Source organism: Phyllobates terribilis, unplaced genomic scaffold (genome assembly GCF_046119375.1).
Source record: "Phyllobates terribilis strain yellow unplaced genomic scaffold, ASM4611937v1 Scaffold_11__3_contigs__length_659146591, whole genome shotgun sequence".
NCBI classification, from domain to species: Eukaryota; Metazoa; Chordata; class Amphibia; order Anura; family Dendrobatidae; genus Phyllobates; species Phyllobates terribilis.
The window spans coordinates 531137212-531153065 of NW_027362771.1; the positions used below are offsets into that span (position 1 = coordinate 531137212).

General features: G+C 45.2%; 1 protein-coding gene across 2 annotated transcripts; it reads left to right on the top strand.

Annotated features, from left to right (window-relative positions):
* The first annotated feature begins 1667 nt into the window (after positions 1–1667).
* On the top strand, positions 1668–12926 carry LOC141165282 (caspase-7-like). 2 transcript variants are annotated; one of them, XM_073650874.1, is made up of 5 exons: positions 1668–1765; positions 9279–9495; positions 11209–11381; positions 11476–11605; positions 11831–12926. In XM_073650874.1, the coding sequence occupies exons 2-5, from the start codon at positions 9288–9290 to the stop codon at positions 12049–12051; spliced, it is 732 nt and encodes a 243-aa protein (XP_073506975.1). In that variant the 5' UTR covers positions 1668–1765; positions 9279–9287; the 3' UTR covers positions 12052–12926. The 2 variants fall into 2 exon arrangements, with proteins under 2 accessions (XP_073506975.1, XP_073506976.1); XM_073650875.1 differs by having other exon boundaries at positions 1708–1790.
* The last annotated feature ends 2928 nt before the right edge of the window (positions 12927–15854 follow it).

Consider the following 15854-nt stretch of genomic DNA (forward strand, 5'->3'; position numbering starts at 1 on the left):
CTGGCTGTTCTGTGATAATTGATATAGAGCCTGTTACAGAAGTGATTACACAGGATGATGTTGCCACCTTGTGGCCAGAGGTTGCACCTGCGCAGGGTGTGATGACAGAAAAAGACTGAGCCTCCTGTGTCCCGCCCTAGAGAGTCACGTGACCAAAGTGGGAAGCAGGAAAAAGCGCGCGTAGAGTCTGCTGTGGTCTGTAAAAAGAGCCAGGACTGTGTGCAGGCCCTCGTGTGTGGCGCAGGAGAGACTCTCAACGTGATTTCTTCTATCTGACACCATATCCTCGGAGCCTTCCTCAGCTTCTGCACTGCTGAAGGATTCAGCTGTTACACTCCCTGCTACTGGAGTGTGGACTACATAAGGGGACCCACCAGAGCTTCTATCCGGATCAGAGAGACTGTAAGCGGGACCTCTGGCGAGAGGCCGAAGTATCCCTTCCTTTCTTTCCGCGAATTCTGCTGTTCCTGTTTTTTTTCCAGCGGGGACGCCCTCCTGCAAAGACAGACAGGCCTGCGACGGGGGACACATCCTTCTGGAGTAAAGGACTGGTAACGTGTGAGTAGGGACAGTGAGGGTCAGCTTATCAGTACACGTTATTACTGTGCATATTTACGGTTGTCATTTATTGTTTTTTTCTTTGCTGTGTTAAAAATGTATACGAGTAAAGATACGGTTATCAAGATAGAGTCTGTGTGTGGGGATCTTGCTGGGCCAGATCATAGATACCAATGCGCGGCCTTGCCCGCGGTCACTTCAGTCTTATTCTCGCATTTGATCTGTGGACTCTGATCAGAAATGGCCATGCCTCTGGGGTTTTATTTTTGGAGACCACTAAGACTGTGAGGCCACGTTTGTAAGGGTGCTTTGATATTGCGTTTAGTTACACGTTCATGGGTCCCGTCGGGGTTTGCGTCCGAACCCCCTGCAAAATGGGATTCAGACATATCCATCGACGGGGCCATAGACTATAATGGTGCCGGCAGAGCGAACATGCACCCGGTCGTGCATCATTTTAGGGCGTGTACACCTACTGGAGGCAGACACCCAAACTACGCTTCAATAGGTGTATACGCCGACACCATTATAGTCTATGGACGTGTTGACGCATACGTCCGAATCCCGTTTTGCAGGGGTTTCAAGCCCCAAAGGGACCGATGAACGTGGAACTAAGCGCAATGTCAAAGCACCCTTAGCCAAAACCAGGAGTGGAACAATCAGAGGAAAAGTATAATAGAAACACGTCACCACTTCTGTATTTATCACCCACTCCTGGTTTACTGATGTAAAATACTGACCAAATACTGATCGTGTGAACGTGGCCTAATGGGTATGTGAAAACTCAGATAGAATATTTACATGAAAAACTGATGTCTGAATGAGATGTTTATTCACACATTGTGACCTTACTACTTTTTTGCCACTGTTTGCAGAAAATAGCCTTTCTCCCACACCCACCCTGTGACTGCAGCTTTGCTTCAGTGTTAACCTGAAAGGACAGGAGAGTCTGCTATTTAAGGCTTTTCGGGGTACCAGTAAATGAGCGCATAAATATATTATTTCTGCCAGAGAATCACGAGGGATCACAGGGTAATAGCTATCAACCCATAAAAGATATTATTGGGGCAGATAACAGCTCGGAGCTTTTACCTTGCTGATAGGTGGAGAGACACCTGGCTGCACAACCCGCCCAGCCTGACACTCCTTACATAAGTCATAGTACGGGTGTGCTGAAGTCACAGTATTGGAGGAGCGCAGGCAGCAGGTAACAACTGTAGAAATAGTCCCTGGTAGGTCCTGTAAACGTGGGGTTTTATTCAGTATTCTTGTGTAATTATATATATTATCATTATAGTGTATTAGGTTATTTTATGCATCAATGTTCTCTATAGCATTTTTTGTTGGTTGATGCCATTAGCCACTGGATAGATGAATGGGCCAAGGAGCTGACAATATTTTAATTTTTATGTATCCTCTATCATGTTTTTATAGATATAAATTGTAGGGGGACCATGCTATTCCTGTTTATAATGCACATGTCTGATAGATAACTGCTAGTAAAAAGTTATTTAACTACTAATTATCTAATGTGTATGGCAGGGCATGCTGGGTGTTGTAGTTACACAGCAGCTAGAGTGCCGAATATTGCGGATTTCTCAACTATGGAAAGTTTTATGCGCAAAATAACTTGTTGTAGTGATGATACTATGGAGGTTCAGGGGCTCCAGTTGCTCAGCTTTGGTTGGGGTATGTGCACATGATGCTTATTTCAGGTGAATTCCGCCTTCAACCCACCTGAAGAGGGAGGGGAGGGGAGGGGAGGGGAGGGGAGGGGACCCGACCCAACAAAAGAGTGAAAAATTCACAGCAATGTTTAGACAGCAATGTCTAAAAGACTTGTACACATGTTCTGTCTTTTTGTAACTTAACCGCTTCAGAGCCGGTATGTTACTGACACGCCCCGTGGGGTACCCGGTGCCGGGCCGGTAGTCACTGTGGCAGTGACCCAGGGTGGTCAATCCAAGAGGAATTGTATATGAGTTTTATTAAAGAGTCTGACTACGCCACCTGTGGAATGCGGCTAAAGGGGGCCGCCGCTGTGGAGCAGTCCTCTGAAGCTGGTGGTATTGCAGCAAGGGTATTATTACTCCCCACAGGAAGAGTTAGCTTCAGGGCAGTGTGGATGATGGTGGTTGTGCTGGGCGTTGTAGTGCAGTGAGGGATGGCGCAGCAAGGGACACAGAGCCAAGATAGTGCAGTCCCAGGGTCTTTACTCAGTTGTTGCAGTCCAGATTACAGGTACCAGAGCAATCTCCCCCGTCGTGCTATGCGTACTCAGTGAGGGGTTCAGTCCACCCCCCAGATAGCTCCGGAGTACTTATCAGGACCCCCTTCTGTGTCCTTTCTCTGGCCTCTTCTCTGCACCTCACACCTAGTGACTCCAATCTAGTACCTGCGGGCCTTGGCGGGTGACGTATGTTCCGTCCCCTGGGTCCTATATGGCTACCTTCTCGGTGAGACTGGCGTGGAAAATAAAGTTCTGCAGCCTCCGGTTTCTAGCTGAGACTTGCAATCTTCCACTAGTTGAGGGACCCCTCCACCTCCCGGCAGATTCGGGCGTACGGGTGGCCTCGAGCACTGCCCGTACCCCTAGGATCCCTTCTGTTCCTGGAGCCTTCTTGCTGTCTCTTCTCTCAGACTTGGGCCTCACTGGCTAGGCCCACCTCTGGAGCAGAGCTCATAAAGAGCCTCTGCTCCTGTCACTTCTCCTCCTCTGACTGAACACTGATCTAAGATGGTTCCCTCTTTTTTTTTTTTTATACAGCTTCCTTTCAAGTGCTCCCCTGATCTACGTCCTACACCTACACCCACTACATGGTTCCCCCTCTCTAGCTGGTCCCCCCCCCCCCCACTCCAGCCAGGGACCAAGGACTGTGCTCTCCCGTCGGAGCAATCTCTCCCTGTCCCCCGGAAATGTGGTGTAGTGAATGCTGGTGTTAGGGTCCTGAGCTGTACTCCTTCCTTACCTGAAAGTGAGATGCAATACCTCTGTGGCGACCAAACCCTCAGGGGCGCCACATTACTCTCCACAAGAAGAACATTACCCCTTAGGTCCCAATCCAGAGCCTCCCACCTAGCAAAATCAGATCTCATACTTTGCACTAATGAGGGGCAATACCCCTAAACACCGTGTCTTCAAACTGAGATTCTGATTTGGCTTGTTTATGAAGTCCTATTGCAAGACTTGTTAAAGGGTCGATTGTGACTTGTAGGATTGCTGCTTCCACAGGTGACGTTGTAGAGCTCAAGTCGTCTTCCTCTCTGAAGAGGCAATTTCCCAGGGGAGCATTGCACGGCAAAAGAGGTTAAACTAAGTGATCGAACATTTGTTTTGGCAGCAGCTAGATCATATGTGGAATTTAAAAAAAAAAAAAAAAAAAAAAAAAAAAAAAAACTGATCAAGACAGCAATGTGTGAATGAGGCCTAGTGCTGACACTGCAGCTTGGCTGAAGATATTTGGTGTAGAAGTGAATGAGGTTTCAAAATCAGGTCCAGATTTTTCTGCAGATTTTAGAGGCTGGGTTCAGACTGTCATATGAAAAATGGGGCTATTCACATCTGCAAATAGGATCAATCATGCTGGCAATGTGCTCACCCCATATCTGACAGCTGATATTACAATATCAGCATACTGTATGAGAGGTCACAAAATCGCAAAGTTAGGGGGAACCATGTAGTGAGGGAGCACTTTACTTGAGCACTTAATAGAATCATATTTAACTGGAGGCCATTTTAATAACCGGGTCTTTGGTCGTGGATCTTTGGGACGGCAGGTCAGCACAAGGCTGCCGTCGCCTCAGGGTCCACTGTTCCCGGTCTCAGGCCTCGAGACGGGGGATTGGGGCAGAGTTATAACCGGCTCTGTCCCCCGTCAGAGTCCAACCAAGAAGGCCCAGGAGGGGAGCAGAGGAGTTAGGCTCCACAGGCGAAAGGATCTTAGTGGGTGCGGACGGAGCCGAGTCGCCACCTGCACACCTTATTCTGGCCCTGCCAGAGAGACCCTGCCGCAAGAGGGGGTACCGGTCCCCGATTATCTGACTTTGCACATCACGTCTCTGTCGGAAAAGTCCGGAGGCTTATGTGGATCCCAGGGGGATATGGACGGAGCAGAGTTGCCACCTGTATGCCCTAATCTGAGTTCATCCAGAGGGACCCGGCCTTGCGCCACGTTCCCACCACCAGTCACCAAGAAGGGCACCCAGTCGGTCCGGGAGCTACACGCTACCCATCAAGGACATCGCAGTACCCGTACGGGACACAGTGGGGGACACAAGGAGGGAGAAGTTCACCAGGAGAGGAACACTTTAGAGCGGGGGTCCTGTCAAGCGCTCCTGAACTACCTGGAGTGTGCTGAACCCCACCCTGGCGGCCGCAGCTCGCCGTGTGACAGCAGAGAGAAGCTCTGAGCTGAGAAAGCACCACCTTGAGTAAAGACTCGGATGACTTCAATTACTGCCTCTGTCTGTTCTTTTCTCCGCGGCACTGCACCTGCCAACGCTCTATCCTGCATCCCTTCTCCTACGCTGCCCTGAGGCCCCGCTCCACCTGTGGGGAGCCGCACCAACTAAGCTGCCTGATCACCGGCCTCAGAGGACTGTAGCAGCGCTGGTGATCCTCACCAGACACCACAGGTGGCGTCACGAACAATTTCCCCTTTCCCATACACCTGGCACCCACCCCCCCCCCCCCTATCCCTTGCTTTTTAAGAGTGACCCCAGGCTACGGGCCCGGGAGCCGGCCACCGCGACATCCCCAAGACCAACAACATGGCCCGGGCGCCGAGTAGTCGTCCCCATCCCCTGGGCGCGTCAACTGCACCACACGGGAGAGCAGCTGTCACATCCTCTATATACACGGGACACATCCTCTATACACTGCACCACACAGGAGAGCTGACAGATCCGTATTTATGGCAAGTGAAAAGTTTTTAATGTAGCTTGCCTATACTTACCAGGCTATCAGACTTATTTATATAGCACCATGGTGCTGTAAATTACTCATGTATATGGTATCAGATAATAACTACAAATTAGTTTGCAAAATGTTAAACTTCATGTAAAAACCTTAAGTCATCTGCACACGCTCAGTATTTGGCCACAGCCCCACTATCGGTGTTTGGTCAGTATTTTTTTTTTTTTCTCAGGAGTGGGAGCCAAAACCAGGAATGGGTGATAAATGCAGAATTGGTGACTTGTTTCTATCACCCACTCCTGGTTTTGTCTCCCACTCCTGAGGAAAAAATATTGACCAAATACTGATAGTGGCCTTATGAAGCCAAAACCAGGAGTGGAGCAATCAGCGGAAAAGTATAATGGGAACACGTCACCACTTCTGTATTTATCACCCACTCCAGTATTTGTAAGCCAAAACCAGATGTAAAATACTGACCAAATTCTCAATGTGTGAACGTGGCTTTACCCATATAACAGTGGCCTGTGTTCAAAGAGCATCGCCCTATAATCACATAAATCTATTCTCATTTTCTGCTCCTGTACTGGACCTTGTGTTGAGTTACCAAGTGCTAAATTCAAAGCACATTTCACCTATCCTTCTATGAGCCTGGCAATATCCCTCCTCACACACACCCTTCGCTAGGATTACGGTACCAAAGGGATCGTCTCCTCCAATAATAATGGGCAGGGCCAGCGTTGGGAGCAGGCAAACTAGGCATTTCCCTGGGGTCCCCATCCCTAATAGGGAAAGGGACCACCTTAGACTTGACCCACACTCTCCAGAAAACCTGCTGCAAAATGGGCTACTTCAATGGTACATACTGTACGCCCTTGAATTGTCTAAGCAAGCGAGGTGCCATACACCTCGGGAAAAGCCACAACGATCATAATGGCTTGACAAATTAATAATACTGAGTTCAATTTTTCAAATCTTGACAAATGGCCAAATTCCAGTTTTGCAATTATATATATTTTTTTCTTTTTATTACATGGGGTGGGGGGTGGGGGGTTGGATTTATACCTAAGTGTCAGTATGCTTATAATGCACATGTATTACAAGGAAATGTTCTTTGTATTTTACTCCGGAGGACACAACCAGCCTGGGGCCCCACAGAATGGTTCAATTGCCGCTGTCATCGTTTGTCACATCCGGGAGCGATGTCGCTTGTCAAGACAATATTTCGCTGACAAGTTGCATTATGTTGAATGAAATTCCGTTTAATATCTGTTTCCATTACCGGCTGAGACCTGAAGGTGTCATTGACAGAAAACCTCATTTTTCTTGATCATCCTCCAGAGATGTTATGATCAGTGGCAGGCCAGCGCCGCTCTGGGCTATTTCGGGCCTACATTTTACATGAGTCTTGCTCAGCAGCTCCATTTAACAAGGTTTCTGCTGTAACTTATGAAATGTTTAAATAGAAAAAAAATCAACCATTAAAATAATGGATAAATGATTAATACTTTATTTTTTGCAATGTAGATTCTCTAGGTTCCTATTAACTTTCAATAGTGGTGACAATACATACTGAAAATGGGGAATGGGGTACCACTAAAATTCAACATTGCTATAGGATCCAAGTTGGCAGACCTCATGGGTCAGACTTCTGACAAGTCATGGATGGGAACCTGGCAGCAAGCTTGTAATTTTCTTTTAGCACATCCACAAGAGAAAGGGGGGAAAAAAAAACCACTTATGGGCAACTGTAATAATCATAAACATATTGGGTCTTCCAGAGAAAAGGAGATTCCTTTTAAAGCTCATCTCAACTTTAGCAAACAGATGGAGCTCCAAAATAAATGACTAGTAATAGTTTATATGCAAATTGCCTCTTCAGAGAAAAAGAGGACTTGTACTCTACAGCGCCACCTACAAGTCCTCTTTTTCTCTGAAGAGGCAATTCGCATATTAAATTCCCCAGAGGAGCATTGCATGGCGAATAAGCCTCCTTACCTTGACGTGCCAGAGCTGGTGTGTCACTCTCCATAAGGAGAAACGTTACCCCTTTTGACCTTTAGTAATAGTTTGAATGATTTACATGTATGACCATACCGTGAGGGCAGATTTCCTAAAACTGACTTAAAATTAGCTCTGAATAGACTAGAACAGCAATTTATTACAGTGGTACATGCTTAATAACTTTGGCCACTTACACTGTTTTAGTCAATCTTCACAACATCTCATGGTTGACTTTTTTTTTTTTTTTGTGCCAAACTTTGGCATACTTTGGCTAATTTTATATACCCCATCCTGCTAAGCCATGTCCCCTGGTCAGATAAATGTCTAAAATGCTTGGATTTATTTAAGCTATGATTCTGGCTCATTTTCATTAGTATACCTTCCCCTGTATCATTAACATATTATGTCCTATTGCCCTAGTCCTTCAGATTATCACAACAGGGCAGGAAAGAAATTTCTGCTAATGCATATAGCTTAGATGGGATTGTGACGGGCTCCCTGGGCCGGGCCGGTCGGTGCAGGGGATGTCACAGTGGCAGTGATCCGGTCCATGACCCAGGGCGGTCAATAAAAGGGGATTATAGTTTAATGTTCATGACGCCACCTGTGGCATGCGGCTATATGGAGCCGCCGCTGCGGTGCAGATCCCCTGGAGCTGATGGTGACGCAGCAGAGTTGGTTCAGCTCTCCACAGTAGAGCTAAGCTCCAGGGCAGTGCAGTGATGATGCTATAGATAGATGTTGCTGTGCAGGGGATGGTGCAGATAATAATTCTAGGATACAGTGGGGTGCAGAATTCAAGGTTTACTCAGTTGTTTAACTCCAGGTTACCAGTACTAGAGTAACCTCCCATGCCAAGACAGGGGTTCAGCAAACTCCCAGGTGTTTCAGGAGTACATAACGGGACCCCATTCTGTGTGCCTTCCTCAGTCATCTTCCTGCGCTGGCTCTCTCCCTCCTGCCCTGCGCCTCGCAACCAGTGTCCCAAGCCGGTAACCTCTGATTTTGGTGGGCAACCTGCAGTCCTGTGAATCCTATGTGGCTACCTTTTTAGTGATGTAGATGCGGTTGTGAGCAGCTGCACCCTGAAAGTGCAGTAGCCTCTGGTTTCTAGCTGAGCCTTGTAGTTTTCCACTAGTTATATCCCCTTTGCGGCCTGATCCCTCCACGTTCTGGTAGATTCGGTCGCATGCGGTGGCTTCCGCACTCGCTGTGCCCCTGGGATCCCCTCACTCCTGGAGCCTTCCCTCTGCTCCCATCCTCTTCCAGCCTGTCCTCCTGGGCCTCTCAATCTAGGCCCTCTCCTCTGAGCAGAGCTCCTGCTCCCAACTCTCTCTCCTCTGACTGTCTCTCTCAAGATGGTTCCCTTTTTGTACTCCTACTGAAGTGCTCCCCTAAACTACTTCCTCCACCCACTACATGGTTCCCCCCACTTCCAACCAGGAACAGGGCTCAGCATAAGCCAGTGCATCTTGCCCCTCCTGCTGGTCTGAAAGGGTGTAGTGTTGGATGCAGGTGGGTGGGTCCCGGGCAGTACTCCCTCCTTACCTGAAAGTGGGGCACCACATCTCTGGTTGAGATGCAGTACCTCTGTGGCAACTGAACCCGCAGGTGCCCCACAATTGCCTAGACTAATTCAATTTATAAAAGCCCATTAAGACAGGCCAATTACTGGGAACAAGTGTCTAAACAGGCCGGCAATTCCCGAACAAACAATCAAAACTCTTGTTCGTTGGGTGAGATGGTGTTTTGTTTTTTTTTTTTAATAAACTTAACACTGTCATTCTCATCTTTGTTTTCTTAGTGATTCATCATGTCGAAGGCGGCCAAATCTCGAGCTGTTATTATCGGCATTACAGAGTTTCACACACGATCAGGGGGCAGCGGTACAACATTACCACCCCGGAAAAGCGTCAAGCATGACACAAAACGCCTTCACAGAGTACTTTCCAATCTTGGATTTGAAGTATCTCTTAATACAGACATCAGTGGCAAGGAGATCAGAGAGATCTACCAGAGAGGTACGGTAGACAGTATAAAGTGCTCTCACAAAATTGCTCTACGACAGAGGACGCAATAAATGCAACTTAAAATGATTTTTGCTCTAATTTTGACAGTGATGGTCTCTAATCTGTGTCCTAGTAGTCACCGAGCAAAATAAGTATTGCACATTGCCTAATGGGTGGTTGGGTTGTGTTCTTTAGAGAAATCCAGTACAGGATAAGGTCAAAAATAAGCCAGAAGAGGGGATGGGGATGAAAAGGAAGGAAGAAGAGGACCTCTTCAAGAAGGGGAATGCTAAGTGTTTCTCAGCCACAATAGCTAGATTTTTAGGCAAACTTGTTGACTCTCTCAGAACTTCCAGAAATAATGCGAGGCCTACTGGGTTCTCTAAAAAGTACACAAATTTACCTGCCTGGGTTGAGCTGAGCCTTTCTGAAACCTCCTTTTAAGTAAACCTTTCTGTGAGACTTCTGCGTTCCATGTGGAGGAGAACAAGACTTGAAGATGCAGGAAATTAGTGTGGAGGGGTGTGACTTCAGAAAATGGCATAGCAAAAGTTAGAATGGCTTCCTCTCCCAGATGCTTGGCACGAAAAGTTGGCAAGTGTAAAGTTTTTTTTTTTTTGTTTGTTTTTTCTTAGAATTTCCATCCTGGTGGGAGGGAAGCTAGCTTTTCATAGAATATGTGCCAGTAATGAAAGGAAATTAGAGCAATTCAGTCTTATTTTTCCCAATAATTAGACCATAATTATGGATTTATTTAAATTGGGGCAGTAAGCACTAAAGTTGCAGGGTGAGTTTTGCATTTCTGTGATTTTATTTTGAAACGTGACATAAAGATTAGCAAATGTCGGATTTGCTTGACTACTTTTAGGGACAGTGTGGCATTAAAAAAAATAAAATAATAAACATTTTAATCGCCCGTTCTTGCATTGCAGTTCCCCTCCCTATCCCCTGATGGCTGTTTCTTCACTCCAGTCTTCTCTTCTGTCTTCAATCCAGCACCCCAGGTGCAGATTAGGCCTCTAGTGACTTCACGTAAGGTCGAGTCTGTGCTAAAGAGTGAAGATAACTGAATATGGAAGAGAAGACTGGAGCCGAAGGAAATGAGTAAGCCAGCGGAGAACTTATTGGAGAGCTGTGGTGCCAGACAGGTGAGAATTGGGCATAATTTTATTTAAATACTAACCCTTTCTGTTATGCTCAGGGGTCTGCAGAGACATTGGAGCATATTAAGTGGCTTTTATCAGCAATTTGTATTAACTAAACTCCATGCAAATTGCATTTCATAGCTGAATTTGAGGGTTTCCAGTGAATCGCATGTAAGGCCCAGTCACACGTTCAGTATTCGTAAGCCAAAACCAGGAGTGGGTGAAAAGTGCAGAAGTGGTGCTGGGTCTCTATTATACTTTTTCCTCTGCTTGTTCCACTCCTTGTTTTGGCTTACAAATACTGAACGTGTGAACGTAGCTTAAGACTAATGTTCTGGGAAGCAATTACAATCCAGTGTTGCCAAACGTCAACTGATAATTATGAAGGCAGAAAAAGTAATGGTTTGCTCTTCATCACTATTGCCTCTTTTCTTTAGGCGAAAACCCAAGCATGGCATTCATTTTATTTTGTAAGATGAGATGCATTGAGGTCCCTGACAGCCTATACTACTAGATTGTTGGCAGGTCCATAAAGGGTAACTGTTGGATGTTGTATCAGTAATCCTGATCTCTTCTGCAGAGAGTAAGAAGCCACAAGGTGATTGCTTTATCAGCATCCTCTCCAGCCATGGTGAAGAGGGCATCATATATGACTTTTATGGGGAACCTGTTCTGCTGAGGGACCTCTATGACCTGATTTCTCCACACAATAGCCCTGCGCTGGCTGGAATACCCAAGCTATTCTTCATACAGGTAATAATCAGCCCATGGACTTGCCAGTGGGCAATATTGACTGACTTTACTATATTAATGTATACGGTATGATGCCTAGCCTTTTTGTTTGCAGGCATGCCGAGGAAGCAAACTAGATGAGGGCACAGAGCTTCAAACCGACAGTGCTCCGGTGCACATAAGTGCCTTCTCTCACATTGACTTCCTTCCTAGAGATACTGTGGTCATGTTTGCAAGCAGTGAAGGTAGAGTATGAGTATAATTGTAATTAAAGCTGTAATGTGACCAAATAATGCAGAGGTTAACATAATTAATGTCTGGAATAAGGCCATCCTAGAAGGTGCAGAGGTCCATAGTCTAAGGCTGAAGTTTTGCTAGGAAAGGGAAAATATAATTCCTACTAGGTTACAGTTGGTAGCACTAAACATTGATGTCTCTCTTAATCTTTGTTTCATCCCTCTACTTTTCAGGATATGCAGCTTTCAATAATCCTTTGGGCTCTTTCTTCCTTAAAGCATTATATGACCTGCTAAATGGGAGCGAAAAGGATCTTGAACTGACTCAACTACTGACCCGCCTGGCTTATAGGGTAGCCTACAATTTTGAAAGTAATGGGAAGAATGGAGGTTGTAAAGAGATGCCGTGCTACATTACAAACCTTACTAGGGAGCTGTACCCATTCCGGAGATAAAGGGTGGGGGGCGGGGGACTTGACTTGTGACCATACAATGAAGAGACTTGGATGATACTTCATGCAAGGAAAGGACATCCACAAGCCACTGGACTCTACCTTGGCCCAAGCATGTAGCTACACGTATATGGCAGTGGTCTGAATCTTTGCCCCAGTCTACCTACAACTACTGCCATGAAACCCCAAAGATCAATTGGCTAACCTTATGGAGGGTCAACATCTTAATGAGGACTCGTCACAATTATGAATTTACTTCTTTTTTTTTTTTTTCTGCTTTTATGCCTCTGTTTCTGATATGGTCCCCTTTTTCATTATTAATAATATGTAAAACAGAAATAACCACAAAATACAGTCATAAGGCACTAACGGTGCCAGATAATATACAAAGAAACAATTACTGAACAATAGAGATATCAACCAAAACAATTAACTGGTTACTCAAGTCCTAAGGATTATACAGAATATGTAAATCTAGTTTGTTAGCCAAGGAGATGTGGTCCTCATGAAGAGGCCAACAGAGAAGTGTTGAGGACCACATCCAGTTTGGATACCAGTACCAGATAGTGTGTGTGTGTGTGTGTATATATATATATATTAGTCCATATCTCAGGAGTGGAGAAGACCAAAAGAAAAATCACGCCAGATACAGAACAGCGGCATTTACACCGGGGAGGGCCTGGGGGAAATCCATATTTCTGGCAAGTCACAGGATTTATAACTAAGAACCACAATATAAAACTTCTAAAATGTATGTTTATCTGCCGCCTATATGCACATTGTGCAATATTTTTCTTTTTTTAAAGAAAATATAAGCTGCTTATTTATTGTATAAATATTTATGCAAAATTAATAAAGTTTATTTTCTTAGCTAAGAAGGTTCATATGTCATATTTTGTATTTTATAAGCTGGAACGGAAATATTTTTTAGCACACTTCTAATCGAGGTTATACCTGCCATTGAGGAAGACAATCCAGTCCATCTGCTGTTGGGGGAGAGCGGTCCCTGCCTTAGTTGGTCCTATTCGCTTGGATATTCAGCAGCAAGATACTATGCAACACTCCTCTCCAAACGAACTACATAATTTGCAAACAAGAGGTGGAAAACTATTCCAAGGGTCATGGTAAAGATGTGAAGGGGGAAACCAACACCAAAACTTTCCATCCTGGCAATGCGAGGCTCAATTTGATCTTGGTAATCGTGTCCCCTCTATGTGCATTATTTCTGATTATTCGTTCCATTGATTAGTTACTTAATTGGTGATTTAAAAAAAGGGATACAGATTTGTTTCATGGAATTGACTTTTGGTGTTTTTTACCCACCTGACAAGCAAACATGATTTGGATGCTCATTTAATCGTAGCAGCTTTTCTGTCTGGACATTTATTTAACTTTTTAGAAAGTGCTGACTCCTTTTGTTTCTTAGTTTTGTAGTTCTATGATGTGATTGTCTCCATCTTGGCAACGCACTCATCTGTTTTAATAAGTGCATAATAAGACTGGGGCTGCGGCACGGTCAATCGTTGTATGCTGCTGCTACATCGCATCATAGTGCAAGTGAAGGGGTTCTTATCCAACTGATACCAACTCTTTGCAACTTGCTTGTCGCTGTACATTGAGGATCACAATGCAACCCCATTAATTTGCATTATGCTTTGCTCATGCAATCTGTGCTGCAGCCAAAGTTGCCATCCCATCCTAAGGCTTCATTCAGATGTCTAATTTATTCTTGTATTCAAAAAACAAAACAAAACACCCTGAGGTTTAAGGTTTTGGATCAGGTTTTTCATAGGCATTTGCTCAGTGTGTCAGTTTTTAATATCAATGATTTTCAAATATGAAAAAAAAAAATTTCAGAGGTAAAATACCAAGAAACAGCAGAAACGTTGCCATGTATTTTTAAGGATGAAATAAAAGCTAAGTTATTTCATGAAGAGAAGTATTCTGGTGCTTAAATCATCTGAAATATAACATGCACACCAGTGTTGCTCACAGTCCCCCTCATGGTGGTCTCATGAATATATTAACATCAGACAAGGTGAAAAAGGCCTTTAGCTGCCTAGAGGTTACCTTGGGTTCCTCTGTGACCCCGCAGACTATTATATGTTTATGTACAAATTAAATTATAATATATAATCTGCCTTACACTGGATTGGTATAGTTCAAGCTCTTTAGAGGGGTGTTTTTTTTTTTTTTTGTAATCTTTTCCAGCCTGATGAGCATAAATAACTTTTCTTCGAAGGTCTTACTGACTTGTGCTCATCTCCTCTCTCCCCCTTCCCTATTCAGGGCTAAACTCTAGGGAAATACAGGGTTTAGGTTCCTGAGCAGTGATTTGGTGAGGAATAGTGTTGAGCGAGCATGCTCGATACTGCACGGTACTCGCCCGAGCATCTCACTACTCGGGATGTTCGGCTATCACCGAGCATTTCCGGGTTACTCGGGCGGGAGCTCGGGTCTCCGCCCTGCATGTTTGGCGCTCTTTACAGAGCCAATGAACATGCAGGGATTGCCAGCCAGTCACTGTAATGCCGCAGCCATGTTGGTTGTGGGCATTACAGTGATTGGCTGGCCGCACAGCGTCACCTCGAGTATTTAAAACCGGGCGCCGCCATCTTGGACACAGTCGCTCCGGATCAGACAGTGTAGGGAGAGTGCTGCTGAGCTAGGGAGAGATTTATACTCCGAAATGGTTAGTGTAGGGTCTCTAAAGCCTGCCAAATCAAACGAACAGTCCTTCTCAGGACTAATATCCATCCCAGATATCAGGCAGGCTGTATAGGAGACACAGTGGTTATACCAACAAACACTGCATTACAGTCCTGTGTGCTCCTGTTGGTCAAATTGCAAAACTTATCACCCCGGTCTCAGGGGCCAGGAAAAATTTTATATATATATATATATATATATATATATATATATATATATATATATATATTTTTCTTCCCTTAGTCAGACTGTACAAATACGCGTCTTATTAACCTTTTTGGTACCCCCCCTCCCACTCAAAAAATTGAGTGTGACTGTTCAGACACCAATATATCTATTTGAAAGATTCTGGTGTACGCCACATAACTATAACTGAGGTTTTGCAGTTCCACGGTTCAAATCTCTGTATTATCCAGCTTTTGGCCTGTTTTACGTTTAAAAAGAAAAAAAAAGGGGCTCCCTGTCTGTTCAGTCACAAATATATCTGTTTAAAAGATTCTGGTGTAGGCCAGAGAAATAGAACTGTGGTTTTCCTCCTCCACGGTTCTAATCTACTTTTTATTACCTTTTTTCCATTGATAGTGCGAGTGTAAGCTATTTTACTTCCTTTACAATTGGCAAGGGACGTGGAACTGGACGTTCTGGTGATGGTGCGTATAGAAGACTGGGCCGTGGCCAAGGTGAAAATGTGCCACAACCAACAGCCACATCTTCTCGCTCCCACTTCATGACCAAATTACTAGGGAAGCACACTACAACACCAGTATTGCGAACTAATCAGTGTGAACAGGTTATTAATGGGATAGCAGATAATACTTCCAGTTACCTGGGCACCACCACCTCCAGTCTGTCTTCCACACGGTCAAGTTTTAGTAGCCGAGAGTCTCGACCGCATACTCCTCCTCACCCTGATGCTCCTTCCTCCCACCAGGCCAAGTGTCATCAGACAGCAACTGATCCCACACTTGGACACTCTGAAGAGCTGTTCACTGGTCCATTTCCATATTTGTGCCCCTCGCCTGCTCCGCTTGAAGTGGTGAAAGAGGAGATCCCATGTAGCGATGCCCAAATATTTGAACGGCCACAGGAAGTCTACG

Excerpts from the sequence above, each read along its gene's own strand:
- LOC141165282 (XM_073650874.1), top strand. The coding sequence starts at position 9,288 with ATGTCGAAGGCGGCCAAATCTCGAGCTGTTATTATCGGCATTACAGAG. Across the intron at positions 11,382-11,475 it reads CCAAGCTATTCTTCATACAG|GCATGCCGAGGAAGCAAACT; the intron begins GTAATAATCAGC and ends TTTTGTTTGCAG. Across the intron at positions 11,606-11,830 it reads CATGTTTGCAAGCAGTGAAG|GATATGCAGCTTTCAATAAT; the intron begins GTAGAGTATGAG and ends TCTACTTTTCAG.